Source organism: Leptodactylus fuscus, chromosome 6 (genome assembly GCF_031893055.1).
Source record: "Leptodactylus fuscus isolate aLepFus1 chromosome 6, aLepFus1.hap2, whole genome shotgun sequence".
In the NCBI taxonomy this organism is placed as follows: Eukaryota; Metazoa; Chordata; class Amphibia; order Anura; family Leptodactylidae; genus Leptodactylus; species Leptodactylus fuscus.
Window position 1 is genome coordinate 184,875,964 of NC_134270.1, and position 21,710 is coordinate 184,897,673.

Genomic DNA, 21,710 nt, shown 5'->3' on the forward strand with positions numbered 1-21,710 from the left:
TATACATTACATGGCAGTTGCTCCTCAGTGCACATTACATGGCAGTTGCTCCTCTGTGCACATTACATTGTCGTTTTCTCTCTCACACAGAAGATAAAGAAGTTTAGCTGAGGTTTTGCCCACATCTAAGATGGCGGCCCCGGGATCCCTTACGTCACATCCGTTTACTTCCCCTTCATATCGGAGTTCAACAAGACGCCTCCTGATTGGCCCTCAGTGGAATCCCGGCAGCCAATAAGCAGTGAGATTGTTGTCAGGTGCTGAGATCGGCGCGGAGAGAGCGGACGGTAAGTGGGGGAGAGCGAGGGGACCGGGGCCGGTGCTGGGGGAGGAGGGGCGGGCGGAGAGTCAGGCTGTGACCCGCCGGGACAGCGCCCCAGTCTGGAGGGGGAAGGTAATGAAGGAGTCATATAGAGAGGCGGCGGCTACCGTGTGTGGAGAGGTGTGAGGTCATCACATGGAGGCCGTGACGTCATTGTGTGTGATAGAGAACTACAAGCCCCAGCCTGACCTGTGTGTGATAGAACTACAAGCCCCAGCCTGTCCTGTGTGTGATAGAACTACAAGCCCCAGCCTGTCCTGTGTGTGATAGAACTACAAGCCCCAGCCTGACCTGTGTGTGATAGAACTACAAGCCCCAGCCTGTCCTGTGTGTGATAGAGAACTACAAGCCCCAGCCTGACCTGTGTGTGATAGAACTACAAGCCCCAGCCTGACCTGTGTGTGATAGAGAACTACAAGCCCCAGCCTGTCCTGTGTGTGATAGAACTACAAGCCCCAGCCTGACCTGTGTGTGATAGAACTACAAGCCCCAGCCTGTCCTGTGTGTGATAGAGAACTACAAGCCCCAGCCTGTCCTGTGTGTGATAGAACTACAAGCCCCAGCCTGACCTGTGTGTGATAGAGAACTACAAGCCCCAGCCTGACCTGTGTGATAGAGAACTACAAGCCCCAGCCTGTCCTGTGTGTGATAGAACTACAAGCCCCAGCCTGACCTGTGTGTGATAGAACTACAAGCCCCAGCCTGACCTGTGTGTGATAGAACTACAAGCCCCAGCCTGTCCTGTGTGTGATAGAACTACAAGCCCCAGCCTGTCCTGTGTGTGATAGAGAACTACAAGCCCCAGCCTGACCTGTGTGTGATAGAACTACAAGCCCCAGCCTGACCTGTGTGTGATAGAACTACAAGCCCCAGCCTGACCTGTGTGTGATAGAGAACTACAAGCCCCAGCCTGTCCTGTGTGTGATAGAGAACTACAAGCCCCAGCCTGTCCTGTGTGTGATAGAACTACAAGCCCCAGCCTGTCCTGTGTGTGATAGAGAACTACAAGCCCCAGCCTGTCCTGTGTGTGATAGAGAACTACAAGCCCCAGCCTGACCTGTGTGTGATAGAACTACAAGCCCCAGCCTGTCCTGTGTGTGATAGAACTACAAGCCCCAGCCTGACCTGTGTGTGATAGAACTACAAGCCCCAGCCTGACCTGTGTGTGATAGAGAACTACAAGCCCCAGCCTGACCTGTGTGTGATAGAGAACTACAAGCCCCAGCCTGTCCTGTGTGTGATAGAGAACTACAAGCCCCAGCCTGTCCTGTGTGTGATAGAACTACAAGCCCCAGCCTGTCCTGTGTGTGATAGAACTACAAGCCCCAGCCTGACCTGTGTGTGATAGAACTACAAGCCCCAGCCTGTCCTGTGTGTGATAGAACTACAAGCCCCAGCCTGTCCTGTGTGTGATAGAACTACAAGCCCCAGCCTGTCCTGTGTGTGATAGAACTACAAGCCCCAGCCTGTCCTGTGTGTGATAGAACTACAAGCCCCAGCCTGTCCTGTGTGTGATAGAGAACTACAAGCCCCAGCCTGACCTGTGTGTGATAGAACTACAAGCCCCAGCCTGTCCTGTGTGTGATAGAGAACTACAAGCCCCAGCCTGACCTGTGTGTGATAGAGAACTACAAGCCCCAGCCTGTCCTGTGTGTGATAGAACTACAAGCCCCAGCCTGTCCTGTGTGTGATAGAGAACTACAAGCCCCAGCCTGTCCTGTGTGTGATAGAACTACAAGCCCCAGCCTGACCTGTGTGTGATAGAACTACAAGCCCCAGCCTGACCTGTGTGTGATAGAACTACAAGCCCCAGCCTGTCCTGTGTGTGATAGAACTACAAGCCCCAGCCTGACCTGTGTGTGATAGAACTACAAGCCCCAGCCTGTCCTGTGTGTGATAGAGAACTACAAGCCCCAGCCTGTCCTGTGTGTGATAGAGAACTACAAGCCCCAGCCTGTCCTGTGTGTGATAGAACTACAAGCCCCAGCCTGACCTGTGTGTGATAGAACTACAAGCCCCAGCCTGTCCTGTGTGTGATAGAACTACAAGCCCCAGCCTGTCCTGTGTGTGATAGAGAACTACAAGCCCCAGCCTGTCCTGTGTGTGATAGAGAACTACAAGCCCCAGCCTGTCCTGTGTGTGATAGAACTACAAGCCCCAGCCTGTCCTGTGTGTGATAGAGAACTACAAGCCCCAGCCTGACCTGTGTGTGATAGAACTACAAGCCCCAGCCTGTCCTGTGTGTGATAGAGAACTACAAGCCCCAGCCTGACCTGTGTGTGATAGAGAACTACAAGCCCCAGCCTGACCTGTGTGTGATAGAACTACAAGCCCCAGCCTGACCTGTGTGTGATAGAGAACTACAAGCCCCAGCCTGACCTGTGTGTGATAGAACTACAAGCCCCAGCCTGACCTGTGTGTGATAGAGAACTACAAGCCCCAGCCTGTCCTGTGTGTGATAGAGAACTACAAGCCCCAGCCTGACCTGTGTGTGATAGAACTACAAGCCCCAGCCTGACCTGTGTGTGATAGAACTACAAGCCCCAGCCTGACCTGTGTGTGATAGAGAACTACAAGCCCCAGCCTGTCCTGTGTGTGATAGAACTACAAGCCCCAGCCTGACCTGTGTGTGATAGAGAACTACAAGCCCCAGCCTGTCCTGTGTGTGATAGAGAACTACAAGCCCCAGCCTGTCCTGTGTGTGATAGAGAACTACAAGCCCCAGCCTGTCCTGTGTGTGATAGAACTACAAGCCCCAGCCTGTCCTGTGTGTGATAGAACTACAAGCCCCAGCCTGACCTGTGTGTGATAGAACTACAAGCCCCAGCCTGACCTGTGTGTGATAGAACTACAAGCCCCAGCCTGACCTGTGTGTGATAGAACTACAAGCCCCAGCCTGACCTGTGTGTGATAGAGAACTACAAGCCCCAGCCTGTCCTGTGTGTGATAGAACTACAAGCCCCAGCCTGACCTGTGTGTGATAGAACTACAAGCCCCAGCCTGTCCTGTGTGTGATAGAGAACTACAAGCCCCAGCCTGTCCTGTGTGAGATAGAGAACTACAAGCCCCAGCCTGTCCTGTGTGTGATAGAGAACTACAAGCCCCAGCCTGACCTGTGTGTGATAGAACTACAAGCCCCAGCCTGACCTGTGTGTGATAGAGAACTACAAGCCCCAGCCTGACCTGTGTGTGATAGAACTACAAGCCCCAGCCTGTCCTGTGTGTGATAGAACTACAAGCCCCAGCCTGACCTGTGTGTGATAGAACTACAAGCCCCAGCCTGACCTGTGTGTGATAGAGAACTACAAGCCCCAGCCTGTCCTGTGTGTGATAGAACTACAAGCCCCAGCCTGACCTGTGTGTGATAGAGAACTACAAGCCCCAGCCTGTCCTGTGTGTGATAGAGAACTACAAGCCCCAGCCTGTCCTGTGTGTGATAGAGAACTACAAGCCCCAGCCTGTCCTGTGTGTGATAGAACTACAAGCCCCAGCCTGTCCTGTGTGTGATAGAACTACAAGCCCCAGCCTGACCTGTGTGTGATAGAACTACAAGCCCCAGCCTGTCCTGTGTGTGATAGAACTACAAGCCCCAGCCTGTCCTGTGTGTGATAGAACTACAAGCCCCAGCCTGTCCTGTGTGTGATAGAACTACAAGCCCCAGCCTGTCCTGTGTGTGATAGAACTACAAGCCCCAGCCTGTCCTGTGTGTGATAGAGAACTACAAGCCCCAGCCTGACCTGTGTGTGATAGAACTACAAGCCCCAGCCTGTCCTGTGTGTGATAGAGAACTACAAGCCCCAGCCTGACCTGTGTGTGATAGAGAACTACAAGCCCCAGCCTGACCTGTGTGTGATAGAACTACAAGCCCCAGCCTGACCTGTGTGTGATAGAACTACAAGCCCCAGCCTGACCTGTGTGTGATAGAACTACAAGCCCCAGCCTGTCCTGTGTGTGATAGAGAACTACAAGCCCCAGCCTGTCCTGTGTGTGATAGAGAACTACAAGCCCCAGCCTGTCCTGTGTGTGATAGAACTACAAGCCCCAGCCTGTCCTGTGTGTGATAGAACTACAAGCCCCAGCCTGTCCTGTGTGTGATAGAGAACTACAAGCCCCAGCCTGTCCTGTGTGTGATAGAACTACAAGCCCCAGCCTGTCCTGTGTGTGATAGAGAACTACAAGCCCCAGCCTGTCCTGTGTGTGATAGAACTACAAGCCCCAGCCTGTCCTGTGTGTGATAGAACTACAAGCCCCAGCCTGACCTGTGTGTGATAGAGAACTACAAGCCCCAGCCTGACCTGTGTGTGATAGAACTACAAGCCCCAGCCTGTCCTGTGTGTGAGAACTGTGGGAGGAGCTTGTGGCCCCCCAGATAATACATTAGGGGGGGGGGGTATATACTAGTGAGGGCCCCTCTCTCTGTATCTGTCACAGTCTTGTGTGTTCCATGTCCTGTTCACATACGTGTGTAACACCGGTGTCTTGTGTTCCAGGTGTGTCCTATGAGTCCGGTGGTCCATGCTGTCCTGTATCAGGTATGGAAGCCTGGAGGGGTCACTGACTGATCTGCCATTAACCCTGTAGGTGCACAGAAGGCTGGTTGTGTGGAGAGACCATCCTTCATGTACTGCACTAACAGTCCAGCAGAGGGCGACCTCCAGGACTGTGCTGTGAGTGTGTCCATGTGGGCCCTCATAGCTGCATGCAGTGTATCTCCCGCCCCTGTGATTTCTAGGGCCCCGCTGGGGGTGGGGGGTTGGGTTGGGTTGTCTCATCTGAGGTCATCTGTTCTGCAGGACTACAGTGTCAGAATGGTGGGAGCCACAAATCAGGAGCCTGTAACGCCACAGCTAAAACCTACAACATGGGGCAGATTTAGACTAGACAGTCTTATACTACACCAGATTTATCACAGTGACTGACACTGGATGATACATTGTACAGATTACTAATCCTGTGTAATATTAGACAGTGTAACCTTATACTAGACAGTCTTATACTGTACAGATTTATCACAGTCACTGATACTGGATGATACATTGTACAGATTACTAATCCTGTGTAATATTAGATAGTGTAACCTTACACTAGACAGTCTTATACTACACCAGATTTATCACAGTGACTGATACTGGATGATACATTGTACAGATTACTAATCCTGTGTAATATTAGTGTAACCTTCTACTAGACAGTCTTATACTGTACAGATTTATCACAGTCACTGATACTGGATGATACATTGTACAGATTACTAATCCTGTGTAATATTAGACAGTGTAACCTTATACTAGACAGTCTTATACTGTACAGATTTATCACAGTGACTGATACTGGATGATACATTGTACAGATTACTAATCTTGTGTAATATTAGACAGTGTAACCTTATACTAGACAGTCTTATACTACACCAGATTTATCACAGTCACTGATACTGGATGATACATTGTACAGATTACTAATCCTGTGTAATATTAGACAGTGTAACCTTAGACTAGACAGTCTTATACTGTACAGATTTATCACAGTCACTGATACTGGATGATACATTGTACAGATTACTAATCCTCTGTAATAATAGACAGTGTAACCTTAGACTAGACAGTCTTATACTGTACAGATTTATCACAGTGACTGATACTGGATGATACATTGTACAGATTACTAATCCTGTGTAATATTAGACAGTGTAACCTTATACTAGACAGTCTTATACTACACCAGATTTATCACAGTCACTGATACTGGATGATACATTGTACAGATTACTAATCCTCTGTAATAATAGACAGTGTAACCTTAGACTAGACAGTCTTATACTGTACAGATTTATCACAGTGACTGATACTGGATGATACATTGTACAGATTACTAATCCTGTGTAATATTAGACAGTGTAACCTTAGACTAGACAGTCTTATACTACACCAGATTTATCACAGTCACTGATACTGGATGATACATTGTACAGATTACTAATCCTCTGTAATAATAGACAGTGTAACCTTAGACTAGACAGTCTTATACTGTACAGATTTATCACAGTGACTGATACTGGATGATACATTGTACAGATTACTAATCCTCTGTAATATTAGACAGTGTAACCTTAGACTAGACACAAAACAAACCCATCATATATAAAGCAATAAGGAGTAGACACCTGAATGTGAGTAAGAGTCCAGCACTTACCTACCACAGTGGATGATGGGGGTGAGTATTAGGAGGTGTCGGCTCCTATTTATGGGAAGGGGCTGCAGGAATCAGGTGATGGGAAACAGCTGATACAGACCCTGGGCTTCCTATATACTATATACTGGCCTAGCACTACAGAGGGGGGTAGGTGATCACTTCCGGACATATGGAGACGTGGACACTTGCTCCTTAGCTTATGGTAACAAACACAATCAAATCTACATAAGGGTCCCGAGTACAAACCCACCGGACGGCACCAGAACTCCACAGCTTGCCGTAAGATACAATATACACCGGAAATGTAAATAGTTTATGAATAATTAATTTATAAAGACAACGACCCCGAATACTAAGATCTCCCTACTAATCCTGTGCGACCTGATGGCCGGAATGATTGGGGGAAGTTACTGGTGAGATTGGCGGCCGGTGTGTAACATCTTCCAGGGTCTCATTCAGCCCTTTGGGGATCAGGTGATCACACTGATGGATCCAATAGATTTCTCTCTTTGTAATGTCTCCAATGTGTCACTATAAGAGGGAGGAAGAAAGTCCATGGGAGTGACCTGAGAGCCGCCGCACGGACTATTATAGTACCTGGCCGCGCGCCCAGACACTCTAGGCTTCAGGGAACCATTCACCACATGGGACCGGTGTTTGTGCAAGCGATCTGTGAGTGGCGTCGTGGTAGGGCCGATATATTGTACCCGCAGGGGCATTGCAAAAGGTGACCTATAAGAGATGGCGCACAGGTCAGATGGTCCAGATAGGAAATATGGGTCTGACAGTCTGATTGTAGACTGCCCAATGCTCGGGGGTGGGATCAGTCCGCAAGACCATGTAGAAGTCTTCATCCACCAGTAGGTGCCGAGCCTCTTTAGGGTGGTCGGGTCTTGATTGGATTACAATGCCCCCCCCTCCCCCCCATTATTCTTAGAATAATGTCCCTATTTGAACATGGAGAACCAAGGGCCAGTTTTTCTTCTTTGTTTAGAAGGCGGCTAGCCAACAGCCATTACTACAGCGGCCCGGCAGAAGACAGCGGCTCTCACTCCACAGGATTGCTTAGTTCCTTGTCGAAATTTGGTTCAGGATGATTTTAAATGCAATTTCTTGACCACTTACAATGGCGCTCATCAGACTATCAGATCCATAGTCAAGAAATCCTGGCCAATTCTAGGGAATGACCCCCATTTACAGGAACCCCTGCCCAAGGTACCGAGGTTCACCTTCAGGAGGGCCAGGACACTGAGGAGCCTGGTAGGCCCCAGTAGGCTCAGAGGCCCCAAGGATCACCACCATCCACCATAGCGAAACCATTGAGTATGAATGGGAGCTACCGGTGTAATAAGAAGCGGTGCAAATGTTGTCTCCGTCTCCCATGGCGTAAGAAAGGTCGTGAGTAGGACCACAAAAGAAATATTTTGTATCTGGGCCCAGCTGACCTGTGCGCCATCTCTTATAGGTTACCTTTTGCAATGCCCCTGCGGGTACAATATATCGGCCGTACCATGACGCCACTCACAGATCGCTTGAGCAAACACTGGTCCCATGTGGTGAATGGTTCCCTGAAGCAGAGTGGTGATATCGCAGGAGCCGCCTTGTACTGGTGACAGCCGGGGGCCTACTGAAGACTCCCAGGCCTGTCACTGCTATATTACCATTGCGGCTAGTCTATGACCAGTAATAGTAGTAATGTACAGCATGTCCCCTATACGGCAATACAGACTAGAAGACATATAAAAGTAGCATATCCTATATCACACATCATACACATTAGGTGTCCTATAATCCCCGCTCTACTCATAGTGTTCCTGTACGGTGGACGTCAAATTCAAAAGTGCCGGGGTTTTCACCGTTTTGCCTCTGATTTAAATAAAAGTTGATCTAAGTAATAGACGGTCCCCAACATGGTAGAACTAAGTACATCTGACCCCGCAGAATACCGCTCTATGCGTCCCCCGTCAGTGTGCAGAACTACAACTCCCAAATATTAGATATTTTACCATTTTTTGCTTCAAAATTTTTTTTCCCTATTTTCCTCCTGTAAAACCTCGGGGCGTCTTATAGTCCGAAAAATACGTTTTTTTTAATTTATTTCTAACTTTGTGCTTTCTAATACCGGCTCATCAGCTTGTCTGAGCTATCTCACCACTCCTAGAATGATCAGGTATTAGCTGTTTAATGATCAGTTCTCATGTAATTATACAATTATTATATATGTCTGTCTATTCCTATATCTGTATATATCTGTATATACTGTGATTGGTGTTCTGGACCATATTATGTTCAGCACCTCAGTGACCATATCGAGACTCGAACCCGCGCTGCCTTCTGTGTAGTCAGGACAGTCTCGGGAGCGCAGCGGACGTCTCCATTCAGCTTGTGACATTCATCCACCTGATTGTCGGCAGCGCCTACTGTGCGCTCCGCTGCTTCTTATCAGCCTCAGCATCTCTTGGCCACAGTCAGACCTGCGTCCATCGGAGATGAAGCGTTTACACTGCGCATGCGCGGCTCGACTTGCCATGAGCCTATCCAGACGCCGTAGATCTAACAATACAGCAGCGTGTTTGCAGGCTTTTGCCGCGTGACGTGGCTTCCTGGAGTTTTCTCTTTACATTGAGGACAATCTCGTCAGGTCTCGCCTCTCCTGTATCTACACACACAAGTAATAAGGAAAGGAGACTCTTATGTAACTTTGTATTTTCTTCAGGTTTTTGGTGATGACACAAAGTTTCAGGTAATTGTGAAGTGGAAGGAAAATGATAGACGTTTATCAACAAGCACAGAAACTAAAGAAGTGTTAATGTCCCCGCAGATCCCCCAAATCTTCTAGTGCGCCCCGATCCCCCGGTATAATCTACCGAAAGACGCAACATTGAGTGTCATTAACCAAACAACCCCATAAAGGTGCAATAATAATAATGTGACCTCCCACCAGTCCCAGCAGGTCATGTGACCTCAGACACTTGTCAGCAGGAGAACAAGACTGATCCCCTCCATCACCCCAAATATCGCCCCTGTCCTAACAAGGGCGGTCCCAGAACTGACCCTAAAGGCCCTATTTATTTATGTCTCCTTTCTGACACGTTTGGCATACGTTCCCATCCCTGTGGGGTGACACTGGGCTCCCCTGCACTCAGGGCTTGTACCTCTGTAGCCCGGACCCCCGGGACCCCCCTCTAAATACCCGCTGATGAGCACTTATGTGTAACATGTCGGCAGGGATGAGATTTCGGCCCCTTCTTTGCAGTCAGATTGGATGGAGCGTCTGATCGGTAATCTCGGTGGGATTTAGGTCTGGCCTGTGATTGGGCCGCTCTAACCCCCCAAAATATTCTGTGATCTAAACCATTCACTGGGGCGCATGCTGTCATGTGTCGCAGTGGGGGGCAATGACGGGGTGTTCAGGGGGATGGGCATGGTTACATTTAGTCTGTTCCCCTCTCACCTTCTCCACATGTTTGCGGGGTCCCCCTATATGTCTTGTGGCCATAACCTGCAGACGCCCCTTCTTATGTCCTTCTTGCCGCAGATTTCTGACTCCGTCTTCTCTTTTTTCCTGACAGGTTGTTAGAGATTTGGAGTCAGAGATGCTGAAATGACAGAATCGGAGGAGACCGTCCTGTACATTGAGCACCGCTACGTGTGCTCAGAATGCGGGGAGGAATTTCCCAACCTGGGGGACGCCGTCCTGCACCAGCAAAGCCACACCACAGCCGCCGCTGAGCCCCAGTACCAGGTTGTGGGACTCGACACTCAGGAAAGCCAATACCAGTGCCTGGAATGTGGGCAACTGCTGATGACGCCCGGGGACCTGCTCGCCCACCAGGAGCTCCACCTCAGGTTACTGAATACACCCAAGCCTGAGAGCCCCAAAACCAAGCGAGCGGCCCGCAGCGAGATCCACTATGAGTGCCCCGAATGCAAAGCTTTGTTCAACAGCCAGGACGTCTGGATGGCCCATAGGTACACGCACATGGAGAACCAGGACACTGCACAGTCCAAGGTTGTCCTGCAGACAGAAGATCATGTCCTGGAGGATACGCTGCAGCTCATGTGCAACCCTTCTGCTCCTGGCGAGGTGCATCTTGTGGCCGGTCAGCAGCATTTCCATGTTCCCAGCCAGTCGTCGGCCGCGTTGTCGCACACTCAGGTGCTTGTGGACTTGGAGCACTCGTACAAGAAGAGCGATGGGGCGGGGGAGGATTGTGCGGTAGAGGTTTTATTCTATAAGTGTTCAGAGTGCACTCAGCTTTTCCAAACCCCTGGAGAATTCCTGGATCATCAGGCTACACATTTCCAAGGGCAGGAGGGGGGTCAACAACCTGAGGCCTCTCAGCCCCCCGCAGATGACCCGGCAGGTGACCCGGCACAACCAGAGGCCCCCAGTGCTGAGGAAGGTGAACAGATGAGTGGTGAGACCTCTGCTCCTCCCGAAGTAGAGCCGGGGGCAGTGGACGCCCCTCTGTCCTGCTCTCCATGTGGATTGACTTTTAAGGATGTCGGTGAGCTGGAGGTCCATCAGCTTTTTCATCAGACCGGCCCCTTTAATTGTCCACTGTGCAGTAAAGTATTCCCTACCCCCCCGGAGTTGGATGAGCACCTCCGATCCCATCAGGGAGAGTCCCATTACCTGTGTATGGATTGCGGGCTGGGTTTTGCCAGTGAGGCCGTCCTCCTCAATCACCGCCGCACCCACCTCTCGGACCCCCTGTTCTCCTGTGAGTGCGGACTGACCTTTGTTAATATGACTAAATTCTTGTATCACCGACGTCAGCACAGCAACAAACCTCGGGAGCCGGCGGCCGCTGAGGAGAAGAAGACGACGAAGAACTACACCTTCCCGAGCCCGGCCGGGGGCTTCGTGTGCTCCTGCGGTAAAGAGTTCCCCTCACTTCCACAGTTGTTGCGCCACCAGCACTTTGTGCATTCGCTAGAGAGGAGACACAAGTGCCCGACGTGTAGCAAGCCCTTCAAAAAGCGTTCACACCTGCGAAACCACATGCTGACGCACACGGGGGAGCGACCCTACTCCTGTACCGAGTGCAGCAAGTCCTTCAACTCTCAAGCCAACCTGCTGCGGCACAAGCTGACCCACACCGGGGAGAAGCCACATAAGTGCCAGGTGTGCGGTAAAGCCTTCAGTCAGTCCTCCACCCTCCAGACGCATCTGTTTGTCCACAGTAAGGCGTACCCGTACAAGTGCTCGGAATGTGGGGTCAACTTCCACCGGCCCTACCGCCTGCTCATGCATCAGTACCATCACACGGGCGAGTATCCCTACAAGTGTCAGGACTGCGGCCTTTCCTTCCTGCTCAAGAGACTGCTGGAGGTCCATCAGCTCGGGCATAAAGGGGACGCGCCGTTTCGGTGTGCGGACTGCGGCACCAACTATCCCAGTGCCCAGAGGTTAAAGGATCACCGGTGCAATCGAGCGGGAGGTGGCGCTGGCGAGAAACTGGAGTGCCCCGTGTGCGGCAAGAAAGTGAATTCTGATGCCCGACTGAATGCACACGTAGCAACTCAGCACGCGGGCACCAAACCTGCACATGGCTGCCCGGGCAAAGGTAAACAAGCAACAGTGTCGCCACAGAGCAGGCAGAAAGTGGGCGCCAAGAAGCTGGAGTGCCCCGACTGCCACAAAACCTTCAGTACTGAAACCTCCCTACAAGTTCACCGCAGGATCCATACTGGTGAGCGGCCGTACCCCTGCCCGGTCTGCGGCAAAGCCTTCCGACAATCCACGCACCTGAAAGATCACATGCGGCTGCACACGGGGGAGAAGCCCTTCAAGTGTGACGTGTGTGGTAAAGCCTTCACCATCGCCGTGCGTCTGTCCGAGCATAAACGTATCCACACCGGGGAGCGGCCGCACACCTGCCCGGACTGCGGACGCGCTTACCGCTCCTTCTCAAATCTGTGGAAACATCGAAAGCTGCATCGTGAGCAAGCCCTGCCCCCGGCGGCGGTGGTGGCCCGAGAGTCCCACCCCAATGACCTGTCCAGCACGGTGGCCATATTGGAGACGGTAGAGACCATTCCCATCATTGAGACGGTGGAGATCTTCCCCGAGGGCAGCACCATCAGCGTGCAGGACATCCAGTTCGAGACCTTACAGGTGGAGAATATTCATTTGGGGAACATTCAGATCGGAACCTTATGAGACGCGACGCGCAGCATGTGACCGCTAAAGCCGCGGGGACAAGACGTCCAATGTGATTATGTCCCAAGTCTGTCACAAGGCCTGGAAATAACGATTTTAATTAAAGCCTCTAGTTATTAACCTTTTACTGCCTGCAATTGTGAGCACATATACATGTAACATACCGTGTCCTGCTGTACATATACACGTCACATACCGTGTCCTGCTAGAAGTATACACGTTACGTACCGTGTCCTGCTGTACATATACATGTCACGTACCGTATCCTGCTGTACATATACACGTCACATACCGTGTCCTGCTGTACGTATACACGTCACGTACCGTGTCCTGCTAGAAGTATACATGTCACGTACCGTATCCTGCTGTACATATACATCGAACATACCGTATCCTGCTAGAAGTATACATGTCACATACCTATCCTGCTGGACGTATACACATCACGTACCGTGTCCTGCTGTACAGATACACTTCACATACCGTGTCCTGCTAGAAGTATACACGTCACATACCGTGTCCTGCTGTACATATACACGTCACATACCGTGTCCTGCTGTACATATACACGTCACATACCGTATCCTGCTGTACATATACACGTCACATACAGTGTCCTGCTGTACATATACACGTCACGTACCGTGTCCTGCTGTACGTATACACATTACATACCGTGTCCTGCTAGAAGTATACACGTCACATACCGTATCCTGCTGTACATATACACGTCACATACCGTATCCTGCTGTACATATACACGTCACATACCGTGTCCTGCTGTACGTATACACGTCACATACCGTGTCCTGCTGTACGTATACACGTAACATACCGTGTCCTGCTGTACGTATACACATTACATACCGTGTCCTGCTGTACATATACACGTCACATACCGTGTCCTGCTGTACGTATACACGTCACATACCGTGTCCTGCTGTACGTATACATGTCACATACCGTATCCTGCTGTACATATACATCTAACATACCGTGTCCTGCTAGAAGTATACACGTCACATACCGTATCCTGCTGTACATATACACGTCACATACCGTATCCTGCTGTACATATACACGTCACATACCGTATCCTGCTGTACATATACACGTCACATACCGTATCCTGCTGTACATATACACGTCACATACCGTGTCCTGCTGTACATATACACGTCACATACCGTATCCTGCTGTACATATACACGTCACATACCGTGTCCTGCTGTACATATACATGTAACATACCGTGTCCTGCTGTACATATACACGTCACATACCGTATCCTGCTGTACATATACACGTCACATACCGTGTCCTGCTGTACATATACATGTAACATACCGTGTCCTGCTGTACGTATACATCTAACATACCGTGTCCTGCTAGAAGTATACACGTCACATACCGTGTCCTGCTGTACATATACACGTCACATACCGTATCCTGCTGTACATATACACGTCACATACCGTGTCCTGCTGTACATATACACGTCACATACCGTGTCCTGCTGTACATATACATGTAACATACCGTGTCCTGCTGTACGTATACACGTCACATACCGTATCCTGCTGTACATATACATGTCACATACCGTATCCTGCTGTACATATACACGTCACATACCGTGTCCTGCTGTACGTATACACATTACATACCGTGTCCTGCTGTACATATACACGTCACATACCGTATCCTGCTGTACATATACACGTCACATACCGTGTCCTGCTGTACATATACATGTAACATACCGTGTCCTGCTGTACGTATACATCTAACATACCGTGTCCTGCTAGAAGTATACACGTCACATACCGTGTCCTGCTGTACATATACACGTCACATACCGTATCCTGCTGTACATATACACGTCACATACCGTGTCCTGCTGTACATATACACGTCACATACCGTGTCCTGCTGTACATATACATGTAACATACCGTGTCCTGCTGTACGTATACACGTCACATACCGTATCCTGCTGTACATATACATGTCACATACCGTATCCTGCTGTACATATACACGTCACATACCGTGTCCTGCTGTACGTATACACATTACATACCGTGTCCTGCTGTACGTATACATGTAACATACCGTGTCCTGCTGTACGTATACACGTCACATACCGTATCCTGCTGTACATATACATCTAACGTACCGTGTCCTGCTAGAAGTATACACGTCACATACCATATCCTGCTGTACATATACACGTCACATACCGTATCCTGCTAGAAGTATACACGTCACATACCGTATCCTGCTAGAAGTATACACGTCACATACCGTATCCTGCTGTACATATACACGTTACATACCGTGTCCTGCTAGAAGTATACACGTCACATACCGTGTCCTGCTGGACGTATACACGTTACATACCATATCCTGCTGGACGTATACACGTCACATACCGTGTCCTGCTGTACGTATACACGTCACATACCGTGTCCTGCTAGAAGTATACACGTCACATACCGTGTCCTGCTGGACGTATACACGTTACATACCATATCCTGCTGTACGTATACACGTCACATACCGTGTCCTGCTGTACGTATACACGTCACATACCGTGTCCTGCTAGAAGTATACACGTCACATACCGTGTCCTGCTGGACGTATACACGTTACATACAATATCCTGCTGGACGTATACACGTCACATACCGTGTCCTGCTGTTATATATACACACATCCTGCTGTACATGTAATATACAATACTCTGCCCCACACGTACTTATTACATGCCTTATCCAGTGCACATACATTATATATATCCAGTGCACATATATTAAATATATACACGTTACCTACCATATCCTGCTGTACATATACATGTCACATACCGTGTCCTGCTAGAAGTATACACGTCACATACCGTGTCCTGCTAGAAGTATACACGTCACATACCGTGTCCTGCTGGACGTATACACGTTACATACCATATCCTGCTGTACGTATACACGTCACATACCGTGTCCTGCTGTACGTATACACGTCACATACCGTGTCCTGCTAGAAGTATACACGTCACATACCGTGTCCTGCTGGACGTATACACGTTACATACAATATCCTGCTGGACGTATACACGTCACATACCGTGTCCTGCTGTTATATATACACACATCCTGCTGTACATGTAATATACAATACTCTGCCCCACACGTACTTATTACATGCCTTATCCAGTGCACATACATTATATATATCCAGTGCACATATATTAAATATATACACGTTACCTACCATATCCTGCTGTACATATACATGTCACATACCGTGTCCTGCTGTTATATATACACGTCACACCATATCTTGCTGGACGTATACATGTCACATACCGTATCCTGCTGCACATATAAACGTCACATACCATGTCCTGCTGTTATATATACACACATCCTGCTGTACATGTAATATACAATACTCTGCCCCACGTGAACTTATTACATGCATTATCCTGGTAGATATATACACGTCACATACCGTGTCCTGCACATATACATGTTATATACCATGTCCTTCTGGATATATACACGTCACATAATGTGTCCTGTTATATATACACACATCCTGCTGTACATATAATATACATTACTCTGCCCCACGTGTACTTATTACATGTCTTATCCTAGTAGGTATATGCACACCACATACCGTATCCTGCTGTACGTATACACGTTACATACCATATCCTACACATATACACGTTGTATACCATGTCCTGCTGTTACATATACACATCCTGCTGTACATGTAATATACAATACTCTGCCCTACATATACTTATTACATGCATTATCCTGGTAGATATATACACGTCACATACCGTATCCTGCTGTACGTATACATGTCACGTACCGTGTCCTGCTGTTATATATACACACATCCTGCTGTACATGTAATATACATTACTCTGCCCCACGTGGACTTATTACATGCCTTATCCTGGTAGGTATATACACGCCACATGCCGTATCCTGCTGTACATGTAATATACATTACTCTGCCCCACATGTACTTATATTCTGCTGTATGTGCACATTCCATACAATGTACATGGTACACACATACGTTGCTTTGTATACTGCGTGTGGTAATGCCGGTCTGGACCACTAGGGGCGCTCTACATGACATCTTTGCTGTTAGTGGCACACATATTGCAGGGTTGCGCCGCTCCCTATGGTGGGGCACAGATTGCGGACATGCTGGGGTCAGTAGTGCAGAACCTTTAGAGGTTTGGCTACAAGTGTCACATCACTCCCTAGGGCCCCGCACTGGTTTGTGGCCCCCCAGGCACATTGTATTACAGGGGCTCAGTGAGGGAGCCGTCACCTCAGCCCCCATCTGTCATCTCCTCCTTGTGACTGCAGCTCTGGATGTGACTGGAGTGTAAGCTGTGGATGAGGAGCCGATCTCGGGATTGAGAACTTTCTGTAACCAGGCCCAAATATAAAACCTAATGTCCCGGGTGTGACCGGCGCCCGATGTGACCAGCTGTAGTCACTGGGCTTGTGCCGTCCTCAGCCAGATAATACATGTGGGGTAATGTGCCGGGGTCTTGTCCCTCTGCAGCTCTCCCTGTCGTTGTTGGACGGATGAGTCACGGCGCTGTCACTATTGCAGATTGATGTTGTCTCTCGCCCACGTGCATTGTCTCCTCCGCCCGGCGTGCAGCGCTTGTTGATGCTGCAGGCAGGTGTAACGCCGCCGCCGCCGCGTTGTTTCCAGGCGCCTGGTTGCTTCCATCCGTCTGCAGGCCGCTACATAGACATCCCCGGATTGTGCACGCCCATCGCCATAGAAACAGAAGCCGGTGCAGAAGTGATCATCAGTAGTCTGAGCACACGCCCTGGCCATGGCAAGCACACTGCAGCACATCGCGGCCCCGTCTGATAGATATGGGTGACGTCTGCTCCTGGGTTGTCCTTGAGGCCCCACCAGTGACCAGTATAGAGGACGGTGGCCCCGTCTGATAGATATGGGTGACGTCTGCTCCTGGGTTGTCCTCAGGGCCCCCACCAGTGACCAGTATAGAGGACGGTGGCCCCGTCTGATAGCTATGGGTGACATCTGCTCCTGGGTTGTCCTTGAGGCCCCACCAGTGACCGGTATAGAGGGTGGTGGCCCCGTCTGATAGCTATGGGTGACATCTGCTCCTGGGTTGTCCTTGAGGCCCCCACCAGTGACCAGTATAGAGGACGGTGGCCCCGTCTGATAGCTATGGGTGACATCTGCTCCTGGGTTGTCCTTGAGGCCCCACCAGTGACCGGTATAGAGGACGGTGGCCCCGTTTGATAGCTATGGGTGACGTCTGCTCCTGGGTTGTCCTTGAGGCCCCCACCAGTGACCGGTATAGAGGGTGGTGGCCCCGTCTGATAGCTATGGGTGACATCTGCTCCTGGGTTGTCCTTGAGGCCCCCACCAGTGACCGGTATAGAGGACGGTGGCCCCGTTTGATAGCTATGGGTGACGTCTGCTCCTGGGTTGTCCTTGAGGCCCCACCAGTGACCGGTATAGAGGACGGTGGCCCCGTTTGATAGCTATGGGTGACGTCTGCTCCTGGGTTGTCCTTGAGGCCCCACCAGTGACCGGTATAGAGGGTGGTGGCCCCGTCTGATAGCTATGGGTGACGTCTGCTCCTGGGTTGTCCTTGAGGCCCCACCAGTGACCGGTATAGAGGTGGTGGCCCCGTCTGATAGCTATGGGTGACGTCTGCTCCTGGGTTGTCCTTGAGGCCCCACCAGTGACCGGTATAGAGGGCGGTGGCCCCGTCTGATAGCTATGGGTGACATCTGCTCCTGGGTTGTCCTTGAGGCCCCCACCAGTGACCGGTATAGAGGACGGTGGCCCCGTTTGATAGATATGGGTGACATCTGCTCCTGGGTTGTCCTCAGGGTCCCCACCAGTGACCAGTATAGAGGACGGTGGCCCCGTTTGATAGCTATGGGTGACATCTGCTCCTGGGTTGTCTTTGGGGGCCCCACCAGTGACCAGTATAGAGGACGGTGGCCCCGTTTGATAGATATGGGTGACATCTGCTCCTGGGTTGTCTTTGGGGGCCCCACCAGTGACCAGTATAGAGGACGGTGGCCCCGTTTGATAGCTATGGGTGACGTCTGCTCCTGGGTTGTCCTTAAGGCCCCCACCAGTGACCGGTATAGAGGACGGTGGCCCCGTTTGATAGATATGGGTGACATCTGCTCCTGGGTTGTCTTTGGGGGCCCCACCAGTGACCAGTATAGAGGGCAGCGGTCTTGTAGACTTCTCTCCTATACTTGTCAGACATCCAGAGGGGGCTCCTGGGCCGCTGTTCTTGTGGTCCCCGCTGATCAGACCCCGGCAGTAGTCATCAGGTTGTACATCAGTTGTGGGGGTTGTAGTTGTACAGAAGCTGCCGATCTTCCATTGGATCTGCCATAAATGTTGGAGCGGCTCCGGGGCCTCTGGGCCTTCTAGTGGGGTCTTTGGGGCTTCTGTCACGATGTCCCGTATTTTACCTCGGATGGGTGTGATTGCTCCTGGTTCGCCCCCGGTTCGCCCTGGCACTTTCTCGGAGGCGCGGCTGCTGTCTTACGACTTCTGGCCGAGCTCCAGCCATGATCTGGCCGGTATCTGAGAGGCACTTACACGCCTCGGCCCCAGTCGATAGGAGATTTGTGGCGTCGGCGCCCCCTGATCGCCGCACACGGCTTCATTAATAACCCATTAGATGTTACAACAATTAGAAGGCAGTCCAGTGCATTACCTGCCGCCTGCCTGATGGGGCCGCCGCTGATCTCGCCTCGTTTCATCCTCTTCAGTCCCGGCGCTCGCTTATTAGCTCGCAGGGCGGCCGTTACCGATAGCAAATCATCAGGTTATAGGCAAAACGTCTCCAAGTCAGCGCCGAACAGACGGGGGCGGATAGTGTGGGGGAGGGGAGGCCCACGACCTTATTACAGGCCTGCGAGGGTCTCCTATCAATCCGGTGACGTAGAACGGCCACTGACCATATAGCGATATAATATACACCTATGTATCTGTACTGTGTCTGCAGCGCCCTATACAAATCTATGTGTCTCCATGGTTACAGACTACACACTAATCATATCGTAGTCAGGCCCTGCAGTCACTGGTCCTCCTCTGTGTATGACTGTCCTCAGTACCAAAAACAGGTCGCCCTAAGTCATGGGAATGGGGCTGAGCTGTAACGCCAGATATGGAGGAGGGGGAGACCCCTGTCTAATTCTAGACAACCCCCAGCCATAGAGCGACCACCTACTGGGGAGGGGGAGAGATCCATAACAGCCAGGTGAGTACACCGAACACATAGAGACGGAAAATATAGGCAAGTGGCGCTATACACGTGTCACCGAGACTGAGCGACATCCGAGAACGGGCAAAACCGGAATGTGGTCAACACCAGTGCAGGGAACGGAAGACTGTAAGTATGGCTGCACTGAATCCCAAATGCATCATAGTGGTCCGAGCACCAAATCCCCTGCTGTGTATCATGTAATTACATTGTAAAGTCACCACTAGGGGGCGCTCACTACATACAGATTATACAGTCACCACTAGGAGGAGCTCACTACATACAGATTATGCAGTCACCACTAGGAGGAGCTCACTACATACAGTATATACAGTCACCACTAGGGGGAGCTCACTACATACAGATTATACAGTCACCACTAAGGGGCGCTCACTACATACAGATTATACAGTCACCACTAGGAGGAGCTCACTACATACAGATTATACAGTCACCAATAGGGGGAGCTCACTACATACAGATTATACAGTCACCACTAGGAGGAGCTCACTACATACAGATTATACAGTCACCACTAGGAGGAGCTCACTACATACAGATTATACAGTCACCACTAGGAGGAGCTCACTACATACAGATTATACAGTCACCACTAGGAGGAGCTCACTACATACAGATTATACAGTCACCACTAGGGGGAGCTCACTACATACAGATTATACAGTCACCACTAGGAGGAGCTCACTACATACAGATTATACAGTCACCACTAGGGGGAGCTCACTACATACAGATTATACAGTCACCACTAGGAGGAGCTCACTACATACAGATTATACAGTCACCACTAGGGGGAGCTCACTACATACAGATTATACAGTCACCACTAGGGGGAGCTCACTACATACAGATTATACAGTCACCACTAGAGGAAGCTCATTACATACAGATTATACAGTCACCACTAGGAGGAGCTCACTACATACAGATTATACAGTCACCACTAGGGGGAGCTCACTACATACAGATTATACAGTCACCAATAGGGGGAGCTCACTACATACAGATTATACAGTCACCACTAGGAGGAGCTCACTACATACAGATTATACAGTCACCACTAGGAGGAGCTCACTACATACAGATTATACAGTCACCACTAGGAGGAGCTCACTACATACAGATTATACAGTCACCACTAGAGGGAGCTCACTACATACAGTATATACAGTCACCACTAGGAGGAGCTCACTACATATAGATTATACAGTCACCACTAGGGGGAGCTCACTACATACAGATTATACAGTCACCACTAGGGGGCGCTCACTACATACAGATTATACAGTCACCACTAGAGGGAGCTCACTACATACAGATTATACAGCCACCACTAGGGGGAGCTCACTACATACAGATTATACAGTCACCACTAGGGGGAGCTCACTACATACAGATTATACAGTCACCACTAGGGGGAGCTCACTACATACAGATTATACAGTCACCACTAGAGGAAGCTCATTACATACAGATCATACAGTCACCACTAGGAGGAGCTCACTACATACAGATTATACAGTCACCACTAGGAGGAGCTCACTACATACAGATTATACAGTCACCACTAGGGAGAGTTCACTACATACAGATTATACAGTCACCACTAGGGAGAGCTCACTACATACAGATTATACAGTCACCACTAGGAGGAGCTCACTACATAAAGATTATACAGTCAC

The 21,710-nt window shown here is 50.0% G+C and overlaps 1 protein-coding gene across 1 annotated transcript; it reads left to right on the plus strand.

Annotated features, from left to right (window-relative positions):
• Window positions 1–256: 256 nt before the first annotated feature.
• Window positions 257–12,790, plus strand: ZNF574 (zinc finger protein 574). Its single transcript, XM_075278007.1, has 2 exons — window positions 257–287; window positions 10,087–12,790. The coding sequence occupies exon 2, from the start codon at window positions 10,119–10,121 to the stop codon at window positions 12,681–12,683; it is 2,565 nt and encodes an 854-aa protein (XP_075134108.1). The 5' UTR covers window positions 257–287; window positions 10,087–10,118; the 3' UTR covers window positions 12,684–12,790.
• Window positions 12,791–21,710: the final 8,920 nt, after the last annotated feature.